The 26318-nt window shown below is 50.5% G+C and overlaps 2 protein-coding genes across 4 annotated transcripts in view; both read left to right on the top strand.

Annotated features, from left to right (window-relative positions):
- The window catches only part of SUGP1 (SURP and G-patch domain containing 1), a 29553-nt gene extending 15024 nt beyond the window's left edge, over window positions 1-14529 (top strand). The window contains exons 8-14 of one of the 2 annotated variants that reach the window (XM_033854045.2): window positions 4321-4676; window positions 10988-11094; window positions 11914-12091; window positions 12475-12581; window positions 13412-13557; window positions 13903-14032; window positions 14331-14529. In XM_033854045.2, coding sequence (XP_033709936.1) covers window positions 4321-4676; window positions 10988-11094; window positions 11914-12091; window positions 12475-12581; window positions 13412-13557; window positions 13903-14032; window positions 14331-14357 — 1051 coding nt within the window. In that variant the 3' untranslated portion in view covers window positions 14358-14529. Of the gene's footprint in view, window positions 1-4320; window positions 4677-10987; window positions 11095-11913; window positions 12092-12474; window positions 12582-13411; window positions 13558-13902; window positions 14033-14330 lie in introns of those variants that run through there. The other variant, XM_033854046.2, reaches the window with a different exon arrangement.
- Window positions 14530-17387: 2858 nt separating this feature from the next.
- TM6SF2 (transmembrane 6 superfamily member 2) lies at window positions 17388-25780 on the top strand. 2 transcript variants are annotated; one of them, XM_033854050.2, is made up of 10 exons: window positions 17401-17616; window positions 19248-19351; window positions 19759-19856; window positions 19926-20029; window positions 20433-20515; window positions 21158-21282; window positions 21465-21566; window positions 21897-21989; window positions 22643-22762; window positions 25295-25780. In XM_033854050.2, the coding sequence occupies exons 1-10, from the start codon at window positions 17522-17524 to the stop codon at window positions 25499-25501; spliced, it is 1131 nt and encodes a 376-aa protein (XP_033709941.1). In that variant the 5' UTR covers window positions 17401-17521; the 3' UTR covers window positions 25502-25780. The 2 variants fall into 2 exon arrangements, with proteins under 2 accessions (XP_073659241.1, XP_033709941.1); XM_073803140.1 differs by lacking the exons at window positions 21897-21989; window positions 22643-22762; window positions 25295-25780 and adding an exon at window positions 21648-21890 and having other exon boundaries at window positions 17388-17616.
- Window positions 25781-26318: the final 538 nt, after the last annotated feature.

The following is a 26318-nucleotide window of genomic DNA, read 5'->3' as shown; positions in this document are numbered from 1 at the left end:
GTAGTGATATTCATTGTTTTGATTTGCATTTTCCTGATGACATGAAGGGAAGTATCTTTTCATAATGCTTACTTGCCATCTGTAAATCTTTGGTGAGTCATGTGTTAAGGTCATTGGCCCTATTTTTTTTTTGGCGGTACATGGGCCTCTCACTGTTGTGGTCTCTCCCGTTGTGGAGCACAGGCTCCGGACGCGCAGGCTCAGCGGCCGTGGCTCACGGGCCCAACCACTCCACGGCATGTGGGATCTTCCCCGACCGGGGCACAAACCCGTGTCCCCTGCATCGGCAGGTGGACTCCCAACCACTGCACCACCAGGGAAGCCCCCATTTTTTAATTGGCTTGTTTTTTTTATTGTTGGGTGTTAAGAGTTCTTTGTATATTTTGGATTTTTTTGTTTGTTTTTTGGTTTGTTTTTTTCTGGCTGTGTTGGGTCTTCATTGCTGCGCGTGGGCTTTCTCTAGTTGTGGTGAGCGGGGGCTACTCTTCATTGCAGTACGCGGGTTTCTCATTGCAGTGGCTTCTCTTGCTGCGGGGCATGGGCTCTAAGCTTGCGGGCTTCAGTAGTTGCAGTGCATGGGCTCAGTAGTTGTGGCGCACGGGCTTAGTTGCTCCATGGCACGTGGGATCTTCCCGGACCAGGGATCAAACCCGTGTCCCCTGCATTGGCAGGCGGATTCTTAAACACAGCATCACCAGGGAAGTCTTTGTATATTTTGCATAACAGTCTTTATCAGATGTGTCTTTTGCAAATATTTCTCCCAGTCTGTGGCTTTTTCTCCTCATTCTCTTGATGTTGTCCTTTGCAGAGCAGAAGTTTTTCATTTTAATGAAGTCCAGCTTATCAGTTGCTTTCATGGATCATGCCTTTGGTGTTGTATCTAAAAAGTTATTGCCATACCCAAGGTTATGTAGGTATTCTTCTATGTTTTATAGTTTTATGTTTTACATTTAGGTCAGTGATACATTTTTAGTTAATTTTTGTGAAGGTTATGAGGTCTGTTTCTAGATTCTTTGTTTGTTTGTGGTTTTTTTTGCATGTGGATGTCCAGTTTCAGCACCATTTGTTGAAAAGACTGTCTTTGCTCCATTGTATTGCTTTTGCTCCTTTGTCAAAGAACAGACTATATGTATGTGGATCTGTTTCTGGGCTCTTTATTCTGTTCTGTTGATCTCTTTGTCCGTTGTTTCACTAATACCCCACTGCCTTGATTATTGTAGCTTTACAGTAAGTCCCGAAGTCAGGTAGTATCAGTCCTCCAACTTTGTTCTTCTTCTTCAGTATTGTGTTGGCTATTGTGGGTTGTTTGTCTCTTTATATAAGCTCTAGAATGAGTTTGTCAGTATCCACAGAATAAATGATTTTGACTGGAATTGCTTTGAATCTAGAAATCAAGTTGGGAGTAACTGACAACTTGACGACATTGAGCCTTCCTATCTTTGAACAAGGAATAGCTCTTCATTTATTTAGTTCTTCTTTGAATTCATTCATCAGAGTTTTTTAGTTTTCCTCATATAGATCTTGTACATATTTTGTTACCCTTTACCTATTTTATATGGGGGAATGCTAATGTAAATGGTATTGTGTTTTTAGTTTCAAGTTCTACTTGTTCATTGGTGGTATATAGAAGAGTGATTGACTTCTGTATTTTAACCTTGTATCCTGCAACCTTGCTATAATACCTTATTAAGTTCCAGGGTTTTTTGGTCTATTCTTCCATCTGTGTTTTTTATTTTTATTTTTTGTCACGCCGCATGGCTTGCAGGATCTTAGTTCCCCAATCAGGGATTGAACCTGGGCTCTCAGCAGTGAGAGTGCAGAGTCCTAACCACTGGACCACCAGGGAAGTCCTTCATCTGTTTTTTCTATGTAGACAATCATGTTATATTTCCTTCTTCTCAGTATACCTTCTACTTCCTTTTCTCATCTTATTTCATTAGTTAGAACTTCCAGAATGATGATGAAAAGCATTGGGGAGGTGGGATATTCTTGGCTTGTTTCTGTTCTTAGTGGAAAAGCTTGAGGTTTCTCATCATTAAGTATGATGTTAGCTGTAGGTTCTTTATAGATATTCTTTATCGAGTGGAGGAAGTTCCCCTGTACTCCTAGTTTACTGAGAGTTTTTCTCATGAATGGGTATTAGGTTTCATTAAACGCTTTTTCCACAGTGATTGATATGATCATGTGATTTTTCTTTTTTAGCCTGCTGACCTGATGGATTACATTAGTTGATTTTCTTTTTTTTTAATTTATTTTATTTTATTCATTTGTTCATAGTTTTTGGCTGCATTGGATCTTCACTGCAGCACGTGGGCTTTCTTTAGTTGCGGCGAGCAGGGGCTACTCTTCATTGCAGTATGCGGACTTCTCATTGCAGTGGCTGCTCTTGTTGCGGAGCACGGGCTCTAGGCACGCGGGCTTCAGTAGTTGTGGCACATGGGCTTCAGTAGTTGTGGCTCGCAGGCTGTAGAGCGCAGCCTCAGTAGTTGTGGCGCACGGGCTTAATTGCTCCACGGCATGTGGGATCTTCCCGGACCAGGGCTCGAACCCACGTTCCCTGCATTGGCAGGCGGATTCTTAACCACTGCGCCACCAGGGAAGCCCACATTACTTGATTTTCAAATGTTGAACCAGTCTTGCCTGCCTAGAATGAATCCCACTTGGTTGTGGTGTCTATTCTTTTTATACATTAGTGGATTAGGTTTGCTAATATTTTGTTGAGGATTTTTACATCTGTGTTCATGAGAGATGTTGGTCTATAGTTTTCTTTTCTTGTAATGTTTTTGTCTGGTTTTGGTATGAGGGTAACTGAGTAAGTTAGGAAGTATTCTCTCTGCTTCTATCCTCTGAAAGGGATTGTACAGAATTGGTATAATTTCTACCCTAAATGTTTGGTGAAATTCACCAGTGAACTTTTGGAAGGTTATTAATTACTGATTCAATTTATTTAATAAAAATAGGCCTGTTCAGATTGTCTAGTTCTTCTTGGGTGAGTTTTGACAGATTGTACCTTTCAAAGAATTGGCCCATTTCATCTGGGTTATCAAATTTGTGGGCATAGAGTTGTTCATAGTAATCTGTAGTAATTTTAATGTCCGTGGGATCTGTAGTGATGGCCCCTCTTTCTTTTCTGTTGTTAGTAGTTGGTGTCCTCTCTCTTTTTTTCTTAGCTTGGCTAGAGGCTTAACGATTTTGTTGATCTTTGTTTCTTTTAACTTTTACAAATGTTCCACACTGGGTTTTCTGAAGGGTGTACATGCTTGTACCATGACCCAGGAATACAAAGAAGATGACACAGTCTCCCCATCCCTCCATCCCACCCTAGGATGTTAGCGGGATTGGGAGTCCTCCATCCCTCTCCCATCTCTGACGTAGACATGTAGAAATAGTATGTGGATTTGTTCTCTGCTAATTTCCTTTTATACAAAAGGAATTTACAGCATCCTCGAGCCTGCATTTTGCTTTTGTATTACAGCATTGTGCCGTGACTGTCTTTCCGGGTTCATGAGTGCAAGTCTAGCCCCTTCTTGTCAAGGGCTTTGTAATCTCTGCTGTGCACAGGTTTTGCTATGTGGAACTGGGCTGTGACTCTTCACTCTAGAAGTGGGACTGTTGGCTCAGTACATGCATAGCCTGAGAGATGCTGGGCAGGTGCAGAAGGAGCTGCAGCCTCTGCCGGCTCTGAACCCAGCACCTCCTGCTCTGCACTTGGGGACCAACAGCTACCAGCAAGGCTGCTAGTGAGCTCCCTGTCTGTTCTGATGTTTAGTGTCTTTGTTTTGTCTCTGTCCACTGTTGATGCCTCTCAAGGGTGCATCAGAAAGGAGCACAAATATGCCCAGCTGTCAGGTTTGGGACAAATCCTGCCCTTTTTGGCACCAGGTGTCTCTCGCAACTCAGGATTTCTTGGTTTGTAGGCACTGGTGCACTCATCTAGGACAGCAGGGGAAGAAGCCTGGCAGAGCCTGGGGAAGGTCTGAGAGAGCCCGCTCCTTTTCCTTCGAAGCAGGGAATCAGTGATACTGTGATGGGCATCCAATAAAGATGGGGTAGGGGCTTGCAGTGGCCCTCAGCTCATAGGAACAGCATCATGACAGACTGTGGCCATGTCACACTGTTCCTCTAGTTTGGGCCACCAGCACCAGCAGCCACTGAGGCCTGGCAGGGCAGGGGTCACGACAGAGACCTCCATCTTAACATGACCCCGAAGTGACCTAGCTGGCCCCAGTGTGCCTACACAAGGCCCAAGCTTCTTCTGCCCTAAATCAGGGGTAGGGGGCTGAGGCCCAATGACGGTGTGCCCCCCACTCTCTTTTGCAGCTTTCTGTATGAACCCAACAGCCAAGGGTACAAGTACTACCGCCAGAAGCTGGAGGAGTTCAGGAAAGCCAAGGCTCGTCCCACGGGCACCCCCACGGCACCTGACCTCGGACTGAAGCGCAGATCTCCTCCTGAGACCCCCTTGGGGTCCATGCCCACCGCCACTGCCTGCCCTACCTCATCTGCCCCCTTGCCCAACGTCAACCCATCTTCAGCTGCCCCAGGGAAGCCAGCCACCACAGCCAACATGAAGAGGAAGCGAAAGAGCCGGTGGGGTCCTGAAGAGGACAAGGTGGAGCTCCCGCCTGCCGAGCTGGTGCAGAGGGACGTGGATGCTTCTCCCTCACCTCTGTCAGGTGGGCCGACCCCCTCCCTCAGCCTCCTGGGGAGGGTCTGGCATCTTTCACTGAGCGTAATGTTTTCAAGGTTCATCTGTGTTGAAGCACATGCCAGAATTTCATTTATTTCCACAGCTGAATAGAATTCCAGTGTACGGATAGACAGCATTTTGTTTATCCATTCATCAGTTGTTTAGAAGCTTGGGTTATTTTCACTTTTTGGCGATTGTGAGTAGTGCTGCTGTGAACACTGGCCTACAAATACCGTTCGGACCCCTGATTTTGATTCTTTTTTGTATATACCTAGGAGTGGAATCACTGGGTCTTATGGTAATTCTGTTTCACTTATTGAGGAATTGCCAAACTGCATTCTGCAGCAGCTGCACCATTTTACATTCCTATCAGCAGTGCACAAGGGTTCCAGTTTCTTCTCATTCTCGCCTTATTGTATAGCTATTCTAATAAGTATAAAGTGAAATCAAATTGTAGTTTTGATTTGCATTTCCCTAATGACTAATGGTGTTGAGCATCTTTTCATGTGTTATTGGTCAGTTTATAGTTTAGTTGGAGAAATGTCTGTTTTAGTCCTTTGCCCATTTTTTAATTGGGTTGTATGTCTTTTTGTTATTGAGTTGTAGGAGTTCTCTAAATGTTTTAGATATTAACCCCCATTCAGATACATGATTTGCAAAAATTTTCTCTAGTTTTATGGGCTGTATTTTCATCCCCTTAATGTCCTTTGATACACAGAAGTTTTAAATTTTAATGAAGTGCAATTTATTTTTTCTTTTGTTGCCTATGATTTTGGTCTTAAGAAACCGTAGCCACATCCAAAGTCTTGAAGATATGCCCTTATGTTTTCTTCTAAGAGTTTTATAGTTTTAGCTCTTAAATTGAATTAATTTTTATATATGTTATAAGGTAAGTGTCCAACTTCATTTCTTTAAATGTGGAGATGCAATTTTCCCAGCACCATTTGTTGAAGAGACTATTGTTCTTTCTCCATTGAATGGTCTCTTGACACCCTTGTCAAAAATCCCATAGAAAGTTTATTTTGGGGCTCTCTGCTCTATTACACTGGTTTATATATCTATCCTTATGCCAGTAGCACACTGTTTTGATTACTGTAGCTCTGTGGGAAATTTTGAAATCAGGAGTGTCAGTCTTCCAACTTTGTTCCTCTTTCTCACGCTTTGACTATTCGAGGTCCTTTGAATTTTTGTATGAATTTCCAGATGGGCTTTTCCATTTCTGCAGAAAACATTGTTGGGATTTGATAGGGACTGTATTAATCTGTAGATTGCTTTGGGAGGTATTGACATGTTAACAACATTTTAAGTCTTCCAATCTGAGAACATGGGACAGCTTTCCATTTACTTAGGTTTCCTTTAATTTCTTTCAATGTGTTTTGTCTTTCTGTTGTACAAGTCTTGTACCTCTGTTAAGTTTATTCCTAAGTGATTTACTCTTTATGATGCTGTTGCAAATGGAATTTTTTTTAAATTTCCTTTTTGGATTATTTGTTGTTAGTATAAGAAATACAACGGATTTTTTGTGTGTTGATTATGTATCTTTTATCTTTTGCTAAATTCATTTATTGGGGTAACAGTCTTTAGGGTTTTCTACACATAAGATCATGTCATCTGCAGATAAGGATAGTTTTACTTCTTCCTTTCCAATTTGGATGCCTCTTATTTCTTTTTCTTGCCTAATTGCTCTGGCTAGGATTTGCAGTACTGTGCTGAACAGAAGTGGTGAAAGCAGGCATCCCTGCCTTGTTCCTGATCTTAGGGGGGAAAGCTTCTGTTCTTTCACCATTGAGTATGATGTTGTTGTATGTTTTTAATAGATGACCTTTGTCATGTTGAAGAAGTTCCCTTCTGTTCCTAGTTTATTGAGTGTTTTTATCATGAAAGAGTGTTAGATTTTGTCAAGTGCTTTTTCTACATCAATTGAAATGATCATGTGGGTTTTTCCCTTCATTCTATTAATGTGGAGTATTACATTGATTGATTTTTGTATGATGAAACCACCCTTGCATTCCTGGAATAAATCCCCCTCCGTTGTAGTAAATAATTAGTTTACTAATTATTTACATGCTGATGGATTTGGTTTGCTAATATTTTGTTGCAGATTTCTGTCTGCATTTATACTCATAAGGATTATTGGTCTGTAGTTTTCTTATATTGTCTTTGTCTGCTTTTGGTATCAGGATAATGCTGACCTCATAGAATGAGTTAGGAAGTGTGTCCTGCTTTAACTTTTTGGAAGAATTTGAGAAGAATTGGTGTTAACTCTTCTTTTAAATCTTGGGTAGAATTTACCAGTGCATTTATCTGGTTCTGGGCTTTTCTTTGGTGGGCTGGAGGGGAGAGTTGATTATTGATTCAGTCCCCTTACTTGTTATAGGTCTATTCAAGTTTTCTGTTACTTCTTGAGTTAGTTTTGGTAGTTTGTGCCGTCCTAGGTGATCCAGTTTGTGCCATTCTGAGTATTGCGAGGAAATCTCGTGCTGTCTGTTCCACCCTGCCTGGGATGTGAATCATCCCTTTGACCAGCATATCCCACCCATTAGTCACCAGTAGTCACTCCGTTATCAGATTGACTGTCATGGTATTGCAGTGTTTATGTTCAAATAATCCTTATTTTACTATTTTACTTAATAATGGCCTCACAGCACAGAGTAGTGATGCTGGCAATGTAGACATGCCAAAGAGAAGCTGTCAAGTATTTCCTTTAAGTGAAAGGGTAAAAGTTCTTGACTTAAGCTGAGGTCTCCAAGATCTATGGTAAAAACAAATCATCTATCCGTGAAATTGTGAAGAAGGAAAAAGAAGTTTGTGCTAGTTTTGCTGTCGTACCTCAAACTGCGAAAGTTATGGCCACAGTGTGTGCTGAGTACTTAGTTAAAATGGAAAAGGCATTACATTTGTGATAAGATATTTTGAGAGGGAGAGAAAAACCACATTCACATAACTTTTATAATAGTATGTTGTTGTAACTGTTCTATTTTATTATTAGCTATTGTCATTAATTTCTTACTGTGCCTAATTTATAAATTAAACTTTATCACACGTATGTATGTATATATAGTATACACGGGGTTCAGTACTATGTGTAGTTTCAGGCTTCTGCTAGAGGGATCTTGGAATGTATCCCCTGCAGATAAAGTGGACTGCTGTATCCCCCTGTTGTTTTAGTAGTTGAGTCTTTTCTGTTTTTTTCTTAGGCAGTCTGACTAAAGATTTGTCCATTTCGTTGGTCTTTTCAAGAAACCAACTTTTGGTTTCATTGATTTTTCTCTCGTATTTTGTATTTCCTGTTTCTTTTGTTTCCATTCTAATCGTTATTTCCTTCATTCTGCTAGCTCTGGAATTAGTTTGCTCTTCTTTTTCTAGTTCCTTAAGATGTACAGTTAGGTATTGATCAGAGGTCTTTATTTATTTATTTAACTATCTATCTATTTATTTATTTATGGCTGCATTGGGTTTTCGTTGCTACACGCGGGCTTTCTTTAGTTGTGGCGAGCTGGGGCTACTCTTTGTTGCGGTGCACGGGCTTCTCATTGCAGTGGCTTCTCTTGTTCTGGACCTCGGGCTCTAGGCATGCGAGCTTCAGTAGTTGTAGCACACGGGCTCAGTAGTTGTGGCACCTGGGCTCTAGAGCACAGGTTCAGTAGTTGTGGTGCACGGGCTTAGTTGCTCCGCAGCGTGTGGGGGCTTCCCAGAGCAGGTCTCGAACCCGTGTCCCCTGCATTGGCAGGCGGATTCTTCGCCACTGCACCACCAGGGAAGCCCTATCTTCTTTTTTGACGTGAGCATCTACAGCTATACATTTCCCTCTTGGCGCTGCTTTTGCTACACCCCAGAAGTTTTGGTGTGTGCTGCGCTGTTGTGTTCATTCATCTCTAAGCATTTTCTGATCTCTTGTGGTTTCTTCTTTGACCCATTTGTTGTTTAGGAGTGTGTTTAATTTCCATGTTTGTGAATTTTCCAGTTTTCCTTCCATTACTGATTTCTGGCTTTATTCCATTGTGATCAGAAAAGATACCTGGTATGATTTGTCTTTTAAAATTTATTAAAATTTGTTTTGTAGCCTAACAAAGGATCTATCCTGGAGAATGTTCCATGTGTACTTGAGAATACTGTGTATTCTGGTGTTGTTGGATTGCATGTTCTAAAGATATCTATTAGGTCTGGTTGGTTTATAGTGTTGTTCAGTCCTCTATATCCTTACTGATTTTCTGTCCATTATTTAAAATAGGGTATTGAAATCTCTAACAGTTACTATGGAACTGTTTATTTCTCCCTTCAGTTTTGTCAATTTTTGCTTCATTTATCTTGGGGCTCTGTTGTTAAGTCTGTGTGTATATTTAATTGTTATATCTTCTTTCTGTATCAAATCTTTGTAAATATATAACATCCTTCTTTGTCTCTCATAAACCTTTTTTGATTTAAAGTATATTTTGTCTGATAGTAGTATGGCTAGTGCAGCTCTGTCTTGGTTACTATTTGCTTGAAATTTCTTTTTCCTTCCTTTGACTTTCACCTACTTGTGTCTTTGTATCTAAAGTAAGTCTCTTACAGACAGCATATAGATAGTCCTGTTTTCTCCCTTAAGCTTTAAAGTACTTGGATTCAGTTTTGTCATAGAAAGCTCAGGAAACGCACAGTGATAAGAACAATTATTGCTACAGTCAATTTTGCACAGTGATCTCCAGCGTCTCCCTCCTTGACAACAGTTTCAGGGACAGCCAACGTGTGGCCTCATTTCTCATTTTCTACCACAAACCCATAAGGGTGGGGGTCTGTTGTCATCACATTTTGCAGATGATGTTGGTGACTGTTAATTGGCCGTCTCATGCCGTCTGTCTGACTCCCTCACCACGCAGCCTGCACCATGGGCAGAACTCTCTCAACCTCCCTCACCCCTGACTTCACTGGAGCTGGACACACAGGCACAAAGAAGAGCCATATATGCCCTGGCGCCAACACCCACATTTGCCACACAAGGATGGGCTGAGGGGGAAGGCATCTCCCCCAGGTCACAGGGCTGGCCTGGCCTGTTGGCCCTGCCCGCCCAGCTCTGAGAGTGGTCTCTGGCTGAGTGCCTCCCTTGGCCAAAGAGAAAAGCTGCTGACTGAAAAGTCTGGTACTCCCTGGGGCTCTAGATAGCACTTCTACCCGGGGTTGAGGGTGCCTAGGGTCGGACTGCTGCTCAAGTGCCAAACCTGGTGCCCGCAGTAAAGGAGGGTGCTCAGATGTGAGGGCTCTTCTGACGCACGCACACCCCCGCCTCTGAGATCGTGTCCGCAAGGTCCAGCCCCAGCTGCCAGGTCCTTCACATTCTAGGGGACAAGTACAGGCTCCGAAGTCTCAGGTTCAGATTCAAGCCCCACTGGCCCACATCGTCCCCAGGGGAGTGTGGGCAGCCCCCACCTGCCTGCTTACTGGTGAAGTCGCCCAAGGAGGAAAGGGACTGTGGACGTGATCCAGGCACACAGCAGGCTGCTCAGACCTTGGCTCCCTTGCTCTCTCCATGGGGCTCTCCAACATCTTTCAGAGCCCCCATAGACCGAGGAGGGATTGGTGTGCAATCTTAGGGTCCAGGAGCACCTGCGGGTGGTTCTTGCAGGCGACAACACAGTCCCGTTGAGCTGGGAAGACCTGGCTCTTTCCATCCCCCCAGAGGGGCCTCTGCACCCCGTTCTGCCTGGCTTCTTCCCCAGGAAGCCACCACCTGAGGGGTGGTTGTTTCCACCACCCAGATGGGGCCATTGCAGCATCTTGATGTGAGTTAGCGTTGCAGGCTCCAGCCAAGCTCCAAAGGGGATGCCAGCTTAAATGTCAGTTGCTTTAAAGATGGTTGGCTGCTTCCCCAGAAGGAGCTAACAGAACCACGCAGCTGAGTCTTCTGCCAGACTCCAGACCTGTGTGTCTACATAAGGTATCTGCTCACCGTGGGGCTTACTTCCAAGAGCCTGTGTGCAAGCATCTCTGGCTTTGCAGATTCCCTGCCTTGTCACCCATTAGCTGTGTGACCTTGAGTGAGGCCCCAGACCTCCTGAGTTTTGGTGTCAGCATTTGCAGTGTGGGGTCACAGAGCCTGCCTGGAGCAGTCATGTGGGGATGGAACTGAGTACACACGATAGAGCGGAGCAAAGCCCCCCGAGGTCATCAAGTGACATGCGTACTAACTGTTCCAACTTAAGTGTCCTGCCACATGGGCCACGTGCGTCAGGTGTCGTCAGCACATGGACTCTGCCTGGGACACAGATGCACGGCCAAGCCCACGTGTCTGTTGCTGACCAGCCTGTGTCTTGTTTCTAGTTCAGGACCTCAAGGGTCTAGGCTACGAGAAGGGGAAGCCCGTGGGTCTGGTGGGTGTCACAGAGCTTTCGGATGCCCAGAAGAAGCAGCTGAAGGAGCAGCAGGAGGTAAGGCCCTGGGGGGCAGGGCAGGCAGGCTCCGAGGGGCTGGTGGAGTATCGTCTCCCACCCTGCCCCGTGGTGCAGTGGTCACGTGTATTCTTCCTGTGCCTCCCTGTGCCGGGTGAATCCACAGTCAGGGGAGAGGCTCTTGGGCAGGTGGGTCCCCCATCAATGGCAAGCCACCCCCTGAGGGCCCTCCCAAGCCCACAGTTGGGCCCAGAGCCTTCTCATGCTGCCTGGGCAGCCTTCTCAGCTGATGCTCCACAGCTACTTCCCACTGCGCTCGCGGGCTGGTCCTGACTGGATAGTCTCCATTTAAGTTTTCCTTACAGTTCCCTGCAGCACTCAGTACAGGATAAGCCTGTCTGGCACTGGGTGCCCTGGATGATGCGACAGCTGTTCAGTTGGTGTTGGGCAGTTTGGGAGTGAGGGCTGGCTCAGCAGGGAGCTCTGTGGCCAGGATATGGACAGCTGGGACAGCTTACCTGGGCCACCTCCTCCAGACTGGCAGCCCCATCACATCACCCTCGACCCTCCCAGTGGTCAGGAGCCCACGTCACCCTCATTTGGTCCACAGTGATGGTACCCAGGATATTCCAGATTCCAGGCCGGGGTCCTCCCTGCTCAAAATAGAGATTCAGGGAACCCAGGGCATGTCCTGACACAGGACTCAGTGCCTTCCTGAACACTTGCTCTGAGCCCTGCTCTTGTGCCTGCTCCAGGGAGGGGGGAAAAGGGGTGCCCAGCATGCACAGGGGAGGTGAGGGGGCTAGCTTCCTGCACGCACAGTGCATGGCCTTGCTCACTGGCGTGTGCCGCCCACAGATGCAACAGATGTACGACATGATCATGCAGCACAAGCGAGCAATGCAGGACATGCAGCTGCTGTGGGAGAAGGCGCTGCAGCAGCACCAGCATGGCTACGACAGCGACGAGGAGGTGGACAGCGAGCTGGGCACCTGGGAGCACCAGCTGCGGCGCATGGAGATGGACAAGACTCGGGGTGGGCCAAGGAGCGAGTTGCAGGGGTGGGGTGGAGGGTGCCCTTTTCTTCAGGGTGCTGTGGGCTCAGGAAGCCCACTCACCGGCCCAGGAAGTGCCTGGAGACACCACATTGGGGTCTTAAGCCACCTATCCAGCCTGTAAGGCCTTGAGCAAGAGACTTGGCCTCTTTGTGCCTGTTTCTTCAGTGGCAAAAGGATGGTCCTCTGAGTGTTCACTGGCGTTTGAACACGGTACACAAGGGCTGCGTGGGAGAGCAGGGCTCGAGGTCTCAACCAGCTACCTCATGCCCCACGGCCCCAGACTCCCCCTGGGACTCATACTTCTGCTGTGGGGCTGCCACACCCTCCTTCCTCCTCTCACCTTTACCCCATCTCTGGGCAGAATGGGCGGAGCAGCTGACGAAGATGGGCCGGGGCAAACACTTCATCGGAGACTTCCTGCCACCCGATGAGCTGGAGAAGTTCATGGAGACCTTCAAGGCCCTGAAGGTAGGCTGGGAGAGGCCCCAGGCACCAGCCCCTGCTGTGAGCATGTCTAGCAGGCAGCCTGCGCAGTGTCCCAGCCCCTCCTGCAGCCTCCTCAGGTGGCAGGCACCTGCGGTGGCCTCAGGGGCCTGCTCGCTCACAAGAGGGGTAGGACCCTCTTGCCACGGGTGGCACCTGCTTATGACAGGTGCCATCTGTGTAGGGAATTAGCAAATAGCATCTCAACTGCCGCTTTAGAGACATTTGCTGAGGCTTTAGGGAAATTCTGCTTCCAGTGGAGCCAATTAAGTGCAGTTTACAGGCAAAGCATTTCTCGGGCAGACGCCCCCATGTGTTGGGCTCTCCAGAGTGAAATTGTTCTTCCCATGCTGTTTTCATGCTCAAGAGGAGAGGGCTGACAGAACATTCCACATAGGTTTTTGAGGGTTTTTTTTAAACTGCTTTGTACCACATAATCTCACCAATGTGATGGTCACCTCATGTGACCACAGCACTCTTTTTAGCACTCTGTGTAACAAATTGCTCTTGGAACATGGGATTTTTCTTCACTGGTGAACCATTAATCTTTCTCATGGTAGACAAGGCCTGTGTGACCTGTCACTTTGCCCTCTTTGACTTGGCCACCAGGGAGCTCAGTACTGCTTCTGGTCCTGGGGCCTCTGAGAAGGGGCAGCTTGATCTCTTCTCAAGGAGTCTGACTTAGTGGTGGGGAGGCAGGTGGGCAGGTGGTCCCAGGGGCCAGTGAAGCCATGTGGGGGTGGGGTTTCAGACCAGAGCTGGGACTGGGGATGGCTGCAGCCCTGGTGGATGACGGCTACCTCCTCCCCCTGCAGGAGGGCCGTGAGCCTGACTACTCAGAGTACAAGGAGTTCAAGCTGACGATAGAGAACATCGGCTACCAGATGCTGATGAAGATGGGCTGGAAGGAGGGCGATGGCCTGGGCTCAGAAGGCCAGGGCATCAAGAACCCAGTCAATAAGTGAGTGTGGCCTCCAATGCCAGGGGGGAGGGGGGAGAGGAGAAGTCCCACACGGAGACATAGGCCCAGGGCCTGGGTCCAGCCCTGTCACTGGGCTGGGAGTCAGGGATTTGGACTCTGGTGGCTGGGCCGTCTTAGGCTCTCCACCTTCCCACAGTGCCAGGAGTGTCCCAGACAGATGTCACCCAGCCCAGCATAGCCCCCACATTGAGCTGCATTGGGGTGCTGCTGCTGAGCCCAGCCATGGCGGGTGAAGCCTCCCTGCCCCAAGCTCAGGTCCCTCACCCCCCCTCTTGCCGGCACCAGCCTGCTCCCCGGCTCACACCACCCGTTGCCCCAATGCAGGGGCACCACCACGGTAGATGGTGCTGGCTTTGGCATTGACCGGCCAGCCGAGCTCTCCAAGGAAGATGACGAGTACGAGGCCTTCCGCAAGAGGATGATGCTGGCCTACCGCTTCCGGCCCAACCCCCTGGTGCGTGTGTCCCTATCCCCCTATATTGCTTGTGGCCGGGCCGCCGCAGTTCTTCCGCTGTAGGCGGGTGGTGGTGCTGATCACAGAAGTGTCCCTCCTTCCGCAGTCCGGCTAGGCTCTCCAGCAGACCCACCCCACCTCTCCACCTTGTTCGAGCCTGCCTCGCCTCCCCAAAGCCTGCCCTCCCTTCTAGAGGATGTGGGCTAGCTGCCCCCACTAGGTTCTAGACGGGAGGAACTACTAGCTCCCTTTAGCACAGCATAACCACCTCCCCTTTTATCTTTCTTGCTTCCCACAGAACAACCCCAGACGGCCTTACTACTGAGTATTCTGGAAAAATGCACAAATGTACTTTCCAAAAGACCGACCATTCCTGGACTGTGGAATGTTCTGGCCTGCTTTTCTGCCCGCCCTTCCCATTGTTGCGAGTGTCGTGCTGTGTATTAAAATCCCGGTGCTTGCCTGCCACGGCAGCCTGGTCTTGCCATCACCAGAAACCCCTCCTGTTCCTTAGCAGGGCCAGGCCGGACAGGTGGGGACAGGATGCTGCTCTGAAGGCTGCCCAGCACCAAGGAATCCTGGAAAACCACCTGGACCTTTTGTCTGCTTATGGGGTCCCCCATCGGCCTGGGTTGGAGTTGAGGGGAGGACCTTTGGAGAGGGGAGGGGCGGCCAGCTGGCCAAGACCTGGCTGCACCTGGGCCAGGGGCATCAGGGACTCCCCTCGTAGCCTAGCGCACTGCACTGCAGAAGGAGGCTGGGGAGGGGTCTCCAGGCAGGGCCCATTCCTCCCTCAGACCCACAAAGCAGGTGGACCCAGGGCACACTTGTGCCCCTCAACCTCTCTTGACAGGTGGCATTGACAGGGCCCCCCCACACACACACGCACAACAAACCTGGCTAGTGATGGCTGCAGCCCAGGCTACCCTAGCTGCCCTGGGTCCTACAGCTATAGTGGACACATGAGTCCCTAGGGCTCGTGCCTTTGGGGGACAGCTTCATGGACGGATACACCGTACTAAGACATCACACGCCTCCTGGAGGAGGGGAGGCTAGTGGGTAGCCCAGACCAAGGAGAGCTTGCCACGTCTCCAGCGCCTGTGCGTCACACTTGTGCAGAAACCACCTGGGGATCTTGTGCAATTGCAGCTGCTGAGTGAGCAGATTGGGCAGGGTCTCGGAAATCTGTGAGCCATGCTTGGAGTATCAGGGCCTGGCAAACTGAGGAGCCCCTACCTCTCATCCCCCTGCCTCATACAGGTACCCAGTAGGTCCTGCTCAACCCCTGTGAGCTTATGGGGTCTGAGGACTCAAGCTGGCGTCAGGCTCCTGGGCCAGCCTGCAGTTCACACAGTCATTCAGCAAACACTGAGCACTGACTGTGAATCACATGGATGGGATTTGCCCCTGGGCACCCACAGTCTGCTGGGGCTGTGGCCATTAACCTCTAACACAATCTGAGACTGATAAATGCCATAAAGAGGAAGTGGGAACTATGGTGGAGGTGGCCTGGGGGGTGTCTCAGTGAGGGAGTTCAGGGTCTGGAAGTCTCAGCAGCAAACCCCTGGCTGGCATGACACGTACTACCCTGTTTCCCCACCATGGACGCTGTGCCCAGGGCAGGGCAAGGGGGTGTGGTGGAGCCTGCCCTGGGGAGCCAGAGTCCTGAGCACAAGCGTATAGGTCTGGGCAGCCAGAGGTCCCAGTGATGGGGACCTTGGGCCTCGGTCCCAAACACCTCACTAAGTCAAGGTCACCCCTCCATTTAATTCTCAGTGACCAGAAGGCTCGCCAGACTCAGACCACGGACTTTAGCCCCAGCCACGGGGACAGTTGGAAGAGGAGGCTTCCAAATGCTGTGTGGGTGTGCAGGTATCTCCCAGATACAGGATGCGAGGCCAGACCCGTAGACAGAGCTACACCAGACACCCCTGGCCCTCCAGGGGGAGAAGTGGGGCTGGAGTGGCAGGGAGACCTCCCTGGAGGAGGGGACACCGGGGCCTGCTTTAAGGGGTGAGGAAATACGAGAGGGTCCATATTGCAGATAGGAGAGAGGCATGTAGCATATTGGCACCACAAGAATTGAGAAAAGTCAAGAAATGAGGCTGGAGATTCAGATCAGCCCAGAGAAACCCGAGCTTCACGCATGAGCAACAGGCACCTGGGGAAGGAGGCTCTCAGGTCAGTGGCCAGAAGATCATCTTGTCACCCAGGCTCAGAGATGGGACCCAACTGCCCCATGGAGAAGGCGGGGGCTGGGCCTGGTGGGAGTTGCGGGGATGTGAGGGTTAGAATTTCCCCCCAGGGGATTCCCTGGTGGTCCAGTGCTGTGGCCCAGGTTCAATCCCTGGAACTAAGGTCGCGCAAGCCACATGGCACAGCCAGAAAAAAAAACTGGGCCCCCTAGGGCAGGAAACAGGTGGGCACCGCTCACCCTGTTTCTTGCACCCAGAAGTACCACGTGGGCAAGAGTCCGAGGCTCCTTGGAGGGGTTGACAAAAAGTTGCCTCCTAATTCTCCACCCTGCAGCCCCCTCCCTGGTCCAGCCCTGCCCCCTTACATATGCCCCCGAATGGAGCCCAGCCTCCTCCAGGCTGTTCAGAACGCTCCCAAGCCCACCCCACCTTGCTCCATGACCCCACCACCAACCCCAGCCTTCAGTGCTTCCTTTCTGCAGCTCATCCCCAAGCCTGAGCTATTTTTTCCTGCCGGGAGCACCATTACGGAACTCCTCACCAAACTGACTCCATCCCCACTTTATAATCTCAGCCACCCCTTGGACCCCATCCCTTGGACCTCGCCCACATGAGCAGGGGTTCAGGCTACACGGAAGGAACACAGCAGAGAATCATGGAGTCCTTCAAGGTGTCCCCAACCCTGGTCCCTGACCGTCTGCCTTGAGTTGGCCCCCGGGACCAGTTAAAACTTCACACCTGGACACATTTAAATTTGTCTGTGGCCACCGCATGAAAACTCAAATCTAAGGGCACTGAAGGGAGCTCTGCACCCAAGCGGATGAGGTTCCTCTGTCAGCGCGCACATACAATGCCCACTTGATCCTGGGCTGGAGGGAGGTCTGCGGAATGTGAAGAGTTAAAAGGGTCCCCCTTCGGGGTCGAGGTCGAGGCTAGGATGCCTGTGCCTTAGGGTGAAGAAAGAAGTGCAGAACGAAGTCCGGGGAACGAATTCCCTTAGACCGAAGTGGCCTCCAGGACGCAGAAGCGGAAGCATCCTGAGGCATCGTATTCTAGCATTAGTAGAGAGGGAAACCGGTTGGGCGACGGGGACTGCCACTGGGGACAGCGCAGAGTCCGGCGAGGCTATCAAGGCGGGGTGGGGCCACTGCGAGAGGGAGGGGCCTCGCAGGGCAGTCACAGCGCGGGGGCGACCTTTGCGCAAGGCGGGGCCGAGCCGGGCTGGGTCCCTGGCAGCTCCGCGCCCAGAGGCACCGCCGCGCAGAAACCAAGCCGGGGTCCCGGCACCGCCGCTATGGACATCCCGCCGCTGGCGGGCAAGGTCGCAGTTCTGTCGCTGGGCGCTCTCCCGTTGTCCTACGCGCTCAACCACGTCTCGGCGCTCTCGTAGTGCGTGCGGGGAGGGGCCGGGGCGGCCTCCTCGGGGGCTGCGGGGCTGGGCTGGGGTGTGGAGGGGGCGGGATGGAGGATGCGCGGGCTCCCCCGAGCCCAGCGGCCCCGCGCCGCTCCGGCCCGCGAGGACAGGGGCTGGGTCAGAAGAACCCCCACAACCTCCGACCGGAAATCGCCTTCCAGCAGGCCCGGAGCTGTGTGGTGGAGCTGGGGGCGCTCCTGGGACGTTTGGGGCCTGGAGAGGAGGGACTTTGAGAAGCAGAGCCCCTAACAAGGCAGGGTTTTGGAGGGTTTCTGGTGTTTTCCCAGGGATGTGCCCAGCACAGGTTCCAGAGTCCCCAAGGGTCAAAGTATTGCCCCAGATAATGCCCCAGTGACCCGGCTCTTGCCACACACACGCTCTGCTGCACCACCCCTACCAGACTGTCACTCCATTGCCTGTCTCAGACCTGGGACTTTCTTCTCTTCAGGGCTGGCCCACCCTGTCCCTAGCCTCAGTTTCCCCTACATACCTCGACCTCCCCTGTCCCTATCTCCTAACCCTAGGCCTCAACCCTGTGGATCCAGCTACCGGGTACCAGGCAACCACAAGCCCCTCACACTCCCAAACCCAGTGCAACCCAAGACATGGGGTAGAGGGAGTCTTGACTGTGGAGTTGGTTCCTTGGGTACAAATTCCTGGCTCCATCCTCCTGGACCCTGAGTGAGACAGGTTGCCCCGGGAGCCTCAGTTTCTTCCCTGTGTAATGAACATAATTCTAGAGCTCATCCCATAGTTACAGTTTGGGATTACAAATTGTGTGCCAAGATGCTGGTGTGGTCTCATGTGATTACTATAATTGTCATGTTGGTTAGATGGGGCTAGGAATGGGGATCCTAGGGGTTAGAGGGGTTCAGGAGAAGGTTGGGGCCTGGAGAGAGTGTGGGGGGGAATGTGTGACCTTGGATATGTCTCCCACCCTCCCACCCTTGGCCTTGGTTTGCCAAGAGTTGGGGGCTGCCCAGAGACCTGGCTTCTGTTATCTCTGCAGCTGGTTGACTTGCCTTATCAGGTTGATGGGAACAGATCAGGGCAGGGGTGGGGTGGAGTTGATGGAAATATTTGCACTTTACCTGAGGAGTCAGGAGCTTCAGACCATGAGGTGTACAGAGCTGAGCACTAGAGACGCTCTGGCAGGTGTGGGCACTGGGACTGGCCACAGAGGGTCTTGGAGCTGTTGAATGACAGAGCAAGCAAACTGTCACACACATCAGCAAGTGACTGGATAAATCATATAGTCAGAAGTGTTGACAGATGCTCTCTCTATGCCTGGCCCAAGTCAGGCAATGATCCTTTCTGAGGAGTCAGGGAGGGCTTCCCTGGAGGAGGAGCAATGTAGATGGGCCATGAAGGATGAGTAGGAGTTTGCCAAGTGGAAAGGAGACTTTTGGAAGGAGTTTCCAGAAGAGGGAAACAGCTGGGGCAAGAGCCTGGTGCTAGGAAAGGGGAGTTTCGGGGAATGGCTTTCCTGGATGGACAGATGCTTCAGCCTCCTCACCTGGAGCTTCCTGGAGTCTGCTCTTGCCCTAGGGTGGGGCAGGACCTCAGAATGAGCCTGGCCTCCCTGACTTGGTTTTCCTCTCCACAGCCCCCTGGGGGTGATGTGGATGAGCGCCCTGATCCTGGGTCTGCTCTTCTTGGCTATATACAGCTTGTCCCGAAGTGACATCTACTATGACCCACTCTATGCCGGTGAGTTGGTGGGAGGGTCTTAGGGAAGAGAACTGTCTGGGCAAGGGCCTCCTCCATCAGACTGGCAGCCCTTGAAGGGCCTTCATCAGAGTGGAGAACCTCAGAGACTGGAGAACCCCTACTGATTGGGGAACCTCAAGGGGCCTCCCCCTTCCGACTTGGGACTCCTGAGTGCAGGGACAGTGCCTTTCCCATCAGCCTGGGGACCCCTAAAGGCAGGGACTGTGCCTCCCTCTGAGGTGGGCTGTGGGTAATGTGACTTGTGGGGTGGGGCCTGGGAGCAGGTTTGTGCAGAGGCTTTGCCCAGAAACTGGGTGGCCGGTCACCGACCTGCAGTCTCAGGCCCCGCCCACACGTGGTCTGTGCCCCGCCCACACCCTGCCCATGCCCTGCTACTCTCCCCGTAGTGTTCGCGGTCTTCTCTTTCACCTCCGTGGTGGACCTCCTTATCGCTCTCGAGGAAGATGGCTACATGGGGAGCTTCATGGCGTTCTACACCAAGGAGGTATGTAGGGAGCTGTCTGGGATGCCCGCAGCCCTACTGCCCGTCTGAGCCCTGCCCCTGCCCCTGTAGGGTGAGCCGTACCTGCGCACGGCACACGGGGTCTTCATCTGCTACTGGGATGGCACTGTTCACTACCTCCTCTACCTGGCCATGGCTGGTGCCATCCGTAAAAGGTGCGTGGGGTGGGCAGCGTGGCACCTGGACCCTGGGAAGGAGGTGGAGTCCTTAGGTGGGAGGTCCCAGGTTAGGATGAAGCCAGAAGTATCTGTAGGGGAAATCAGGAAGCCTCTCTAGGACTCTAGACAGGAGTGGCCAGGAGAAGGATCCAGGGAACATCACAGGTGTCAGTGATGGTCGGTTCTCTTCTCTACCACCCTGTGCCTGGGCAGACACTACTGTCCTTGGACAGAGCATCTGACTGTTCATTCCCTCATTCAACTTCCTGTTGTCCCTTCTGTTCTGGGTGACACTGAAGGGATCCAGAGCTGGGGATCCCAGATTGGTCTCTGGACCCTGTCGGGGGCTCTGAGACTGGGGGACAGGGATCTACTGGTCACCCTTCCATCCCCTGCCCAGGAAGAGGTACCGGAACCTTGCACTCTACTGGCTGGGATCCTTCGTCATGAGCATCCTGGTGTTCCTTCCAGGAAACATCCTTGGTAAGGACTTGGCTCTGAGGAGTCGTGTCTCCCTGGGCTGGGTCACTGCCCTGTGTCTGGAAGTTCCCAGTGGATCCTGCATACCCTCTCCAATGTCTGCAGAGGGCAACCTCCTCCCCACCACATGCCTCTCCATTCAGAGCCTAAGCCAGCAGCCTTTCCCCACCTCCCCCCCATTTTCCTCTTGGAGGAGTGGAAGCACATTCCATTTCCTCCCCAGCTAGCTGGTTCCTGACCCCAGGGGCTTGGCCCAGAATGCTCTTGACACAAGAAGGGAATTTTAAGGTGGATCCAGAGGGCAGAGTGAAACCTTTGTAGGTAGGTCTTAGGAGGCGGAGCAGAGAAGGCAACCAGGGATGTGGGGATGGCTGTGCAAGAGGAATATCCAGGGTGTTTCTAGGGGGAGCAAAGAACAGCTGAAGTGTAAGAGCCATGTCCAGAAGGTAAATTGAGGCAGGCCAGGCTGAGGAGCATGGACATCATCTTATGGGCACTCGGGAGTCAGACGTGTTACGGCTGAGCTAGGATGGCATTTGTGAATCACAACTTCCAGCCAGGTGCTCTGACATGGCCCAGCTAAAGGGTCCGGCCGGGCCTGGGGGATCCTCGCTGCGTGACACCCTGTCTCTCCTACCATGGCAGGCAAATACAACTCAGAGATCAGGCCTTCCTTTTTCCTCACCATCCCCTACTTGCTGGTCCCCTGCTGGGCTGGCTTGAGGGTCTTCAACCAGACCCAGGCACCAAGCTGCTGCACTCCCAACATGGTGAGTCCCTTGCCCCCAGATAGGCCTTGTGCCAAATGCCTGAATGTCCCCCATTTGAGTTGCTTCTGGTCAAAGACGTTATCTCCTTGGAAAGATCTCCTTGGTAATTAGGGAAGAAGGGATGAGCCTTCATTGAGTGCCTGTTGGATACCAGACTTCTCATGCTGTTTCTCATGGGGCAGGTGGAGGAGGAACAAAGAAAGGGCCTTCTGCGGCGCCCAGTTGACCTGGCCCTCATCATCTACCTCATCTTTGCTGCGTTCTTCACCCTCTTTCGGGGCCTGGTGAGTCTGCACTGGCCAGCCTACCTGCCTCTCACTCCCCGTCCCCAGCCCATCCCTCACTCCTTTATCTTCATTATCCAGTGCAAAAAGGCCACTGCTCTCCCATCTGATCATCCAGGGAAGTTCATCGAGTCTGACCTGAGTGTTCCATCACAAAGCCCCATTCCCTGTAGCCTTCTCCCCAGCTCAAATATCTGTGGATTCTCAGCCAGAGGAGAGAACCAAAGCTGGGGCAGGCCAGAGCCAGGGGTACGGGCCTCTCCTGGGAGGCTGGGGAAGGCTTCCTCTGGGAGGGATATTTGAGGCTGTTGGTTTGTCTGTGGGCCCCAGGTGGTGCTTGACTGCCCCATGGATGCCTGCTTCGTCTACATCTATCAGTATGAGCCATACCTGAGGGACCCCGTGGCCTATCCGAAGGTGCAGGTGAGAGGGCAGATGGGAGGAGAGGGCCACGGTCCTGCCGTGGTTAGGGATCTACTGGGCCCCTTTGAAGCAGGTGCCAACAACACAAGTCAGACTGGTGGAAGCGCAAATGGAATTTATTGTCCTACCAAAAAAGTAGAGACATTCTCTTCAGGTATGGCTGGATCCAGGAGCTCAAGGATAGCTCTGTCTCTAGACTGTGTTTTCTTTACATGTGCTCCACTCCCAGGTAGTGCCTTTGTGGTATGGCAGAGACAGCCTTGGGTAGCTCTAGGCTTCCATTCTTTCTACTTAGCCACCACAGAGGAGTGTGAGCCCTTAATTCCTCAGCTTAATATAAGTCTCAGGCAGGCTCTGATTGGCCAAGTTTAAATCACATGCTCATAGCTGATTATTATGGTGTTCTGATTGGCCAGGCCAGGGTCACATGCTATTTCTGGAGTAAGGTGGGTGGGCTCAGTGTGTGGGAGTGGGATGGGTGGGGAAACCCAAGGGAAATAAAGGAGCAATTTGCACAGGGTAGGATGTGCAGAGAGCCCCTGTCTTGGGGGGGGGTCTGAGGCTGGCCAGATTCTCCTTGGGTCCACCACCTGAGGGGTATCAGGAGACTCAACTGGGGCAGCCGCTCAATCCATCAGCTGTGTGTCCCCCAGATGCTGGTGAATATGTTCTACGTGCTGCCCTTCTATGGCCTGGCCATCTATGCCCTCATCTTTCCTGGCTGCTCCTGGCTGCCTGACTGGACCTTGGTATTTGCTGGAGCCATTGGCCAGGTGAGGTGGGGTGGAATGGGGTGGGGTGGGCCAGTGCGTAGGGAAGAAAGTTTCTGCCTGCTCATCAATTGCTTTTGTGCTCACCCTGAGCAGGGTGATACTAGGCCCCTGACAGGCTCCACCCCCAGCTCAGTACCCCAGGATTCCCTAGTGTGGGGGAGAAAGAGCCAGACACAGGCACCCCAAACCCCATGAGGTTAGAACTGAATAGAGGGAGGTAGAGAGTCTGAGAGGGATTCCAGAGGGGACAGATTTCTTAGAAAAGGGGGCATAGGCTTTTTTTTTTTCTCTATTGTACTTTACTATTTATTTTTTACTTTGTTGCAGCATGATTGTATATTCAAAGTACAATAAAAGAAAATACTCATTGTCTATTTCTCTTCTGGATATTATTATCATTGTTATTATTAGTAGTTGTTTCATTAACAATGACTGTCAAAAGTAATTTTGTTGTACAGAAGAGTGCTATAAAAATCTGAGCCATCTATCAAAATTGCTAAGAACGTCTCATTTCCATCCAGCTCTTTAAAGGCAGAAGAACTACTCTTAACTTGGTTTCTTTGTTCTATTTTGCTTTGGAAGCTGTGTTCTGAGTCCGAAGGCTCTGATTACCGACGTTCAAAGTCAAGCTTTGGAGATATTTTTGCTATTTCAAAAGCTTTCTCATGCATAGGCTTTAAAAATTCTTACACACAACATTTGCCTCTTTATTCCATCTGTAATTTATTTTTTTATGTGACGTGAAGGAAGAATCTGAAAATTATATGTTTCTCCTTATGATACTCAATGATACTCAGTATCCGAGGTATTAAAGAAGTTGGACGTATCTAACTTGACAAGTTCAAGAAATTGGAAACCTTATTTCAGGAGGAGGGAAATCTTCTAACATTGTAAACCAGAAGGACTGGATTGATCTTGCTGAGCCCCCGCTATCATCCTACTCTCTGTTTTTATTTTGCGTATTACTATCTAATTATAAAGGGTTATTATTAAGGGAGAATAGTCATTCAAGCATATTCAAGGCTTTGTGTAGAAAATTTCTTTACTCCTTTTAAACATAGATTTTACTTTTTGCATAGTTTTAGGTAGCAAGCCAGTTAGGACCGTTCAGAATTTCTGAAGCAAAGAAAATTGCCATGAAGGAATGTTTTGGGTTTCATGAGGTTTCTGAACTCTAAACCCCTATACAGAAAAAAGGGTTTGGCTGGGCTTCCCTGGTGGCGCAGCGGTTGAGAGTCCGCCTGCCGATGCAGGGAACACGGGTTCGTGCCCCGGTCCGGGAAGATCCCACATGCCGCGGAGCGGCTGGGCCTGTGAGCCATGGCCGCTGAGCCTGCGCGTCCGGAGCCTGTGCTCCGCAACGGGAGAGGCCACAACAGTGAGAGGCCCGCGTACCGCAAAAAAAAAAAAAGAAGAAAAAAAAAAAAAAGGGCTTGGCTAACACTGTGCTAAGAGAGTTGACCAAACTTCAATTTGACTTCCACTTGAACTAGGTTGTAGTTTGTGTCCATAAAGATGACCCCAGCCCTCATGCTGAGTCTTTGCTCAAGAAAATGTGATCCTGCCAAACCACAAAATGTACATTGTCTAACCCACCTTGCCAAACCATTTTCAGTAATTTTTCTACTTACCCCTTTTGTAATTTTCCATTTCTTTTTTTTTCAAATAAATGTTTCTTTTTTTTTTTTTTTTTTGAGCTCTGGAAAGATATTACTTTTTTTTTGAATTTTATTTTATTTATTTTTTTATACAGTAAGTTCTTATTAGTTATCCATTTTGTACATATTAGTGTATAAATGTCAATCCCAATCTCCCAATTCATCACACACACCCCCGGGGGCATAGGCTTTGATGTATGGGTATGAGTTCTTCAGGCAGGGAAGGGCATTCCAGGAATGGTAACAGCATAAGGATATGCACAGAGGGGGACAGTGATTTAGAGTCCCATAATGTGGGTAAAGGCAGAGACAAGATAAATTGACAGTTAGGTGCTAAGGGCTTTGAACTCTGGGCTTGGGGGCTTGTGCTGAGAACAATGGGGAGCTGTAGAAGGTGTCTGAGCAGTGGAGGGCCCAGTCAGAGCTGGGGGCATGTTTCTGGGTTTCTGATGGGAAGTGATAAAGGCTGGGTCCTGGCCAGGGCAGTGGGACCAGGGGGACATCCGTTAGATATATTATTATTTTATCGATTAGGGGTAGAATTGAGAGGATTTGTATCGAGGCTGCCTGGGGTGAGGAAGACCGGGAGCTGGACTCAGGGCAGAGAAATAGGGTTCAGGGTCCAGCAGACCCTGAAGATCGTTCTAGTTAGGCAGCTGGGGAGAGGCTTACAGATAGATGGACGAGGATAGACAGGACATGTGGGGACAGGGATATTTAGAGACAGATGGATTGAAGAGGGGAGACAGGTAGGTCAGCAGAGCCAGTGAGATAGAGAAGGGGATATTTTGAGCTCCCCAGGGTGGGATGCTGGTGACGCTGGGGCTTGTTCTCTCCTGGTCTGTGACATCCATCCTCCCTTTTTGGCCACCAGGCACAGTTCTCACACATGGGTGCTTCCATGCACCTGCGCACGCCCTTCACCTACCGTCTGCCTGAGGATGCCTGGGCCAGCTTCTTCGTGTGCAACCTACTGTATGCTCTGGGGCCTCACTTGCTGGCCTACCGCTGCCTGTGGAGCCCTGCCTTCTTCCTACGCCCGCTTCCTGGCCCCCCAGCCCACCATGAGAAGCAGCACTGAGGGGGCTGTGGGACTCCCCAAGATCCTGTTTACATACCCAGCTGGCCCTGCCCCTGGAAGGGGGGGTTGGGTTTTTTAGAGGCAGGAGGTGTGTCTCTGGGTGCCTTCGGTCCTGGCTATGGTGATTTCAGGGTGGGATGGGGGGGGCCCAAGGTCCAGGTGTTCCAGCAGAGAAGGCCATGGCCATGCTCAGCTGTCACCTCACCCAAACTCCACACTGGCACCCTCCCGGAATTTATCCATCATCTCCCCATGGATCCTTTCAGTAAAATTCCTTTTGATGCATAAAATGTTGCTCTGAGTGTTTCAGGGGGCAGGGGCAAGGGACCCTCTCCTCCGAACCCACGAGGGCCCACTCATCACTGCCAGCATAGTCATCAGGAGCGGGAGGTGCCGGACAGCAGAAGTCTACCTCTGGTTGGTGTGCCCAGCCCCATCTTCCAGGTAGGGAAAACTGAGGCTCAAAGAGGACCAGAGACCTGCCTGAGGGCACAATCAGGAGAGAAGGGTCCAAAGTCTAAGCTCCACCAATAAATTATAATAACTAACAGTGTGGCACAGTTATTAAGCACCTACCATATACCAGGCCAATGGCTAACCTCACATGCTACATGCTGGATCTCACCGCATATTCCAGATGGGGAAACTGAGCCTGCAGGAGGTGAATGTCCTGGTCCCAAGTCACGCCTCCTGGATGCAGCTGAGTTAGGCAACGAGCCCCAGCCCCTTCAACCACAGACCCCATAAACCTGCCTCTGCTGTCTGACGGGCTTATATTTGGGGGAAACTGAAGCTGGGGAGGCAGCCAAGAAGCTGG

Source organism: Tursiops truncatus, chromosome 3 (genome assembly GCF_011762595.2).
Source record: "Tursiops truncatus isolate mTurTru1 chromosome 3, mTurTru1.mat.Y, whole genome shotgun sequence".
Lineage (NCBI taxonomy): Eukaryota > Metazoa > Chordata > Mammalia > Artiodactyla > Delphinidae > Tursiops > Tursiops truncatus.
The sequence above is the reverse complement of the archived record's forward strand: the minus strand, read 5'-3'. Positions and strand labels throughout refer to the sequence as shown.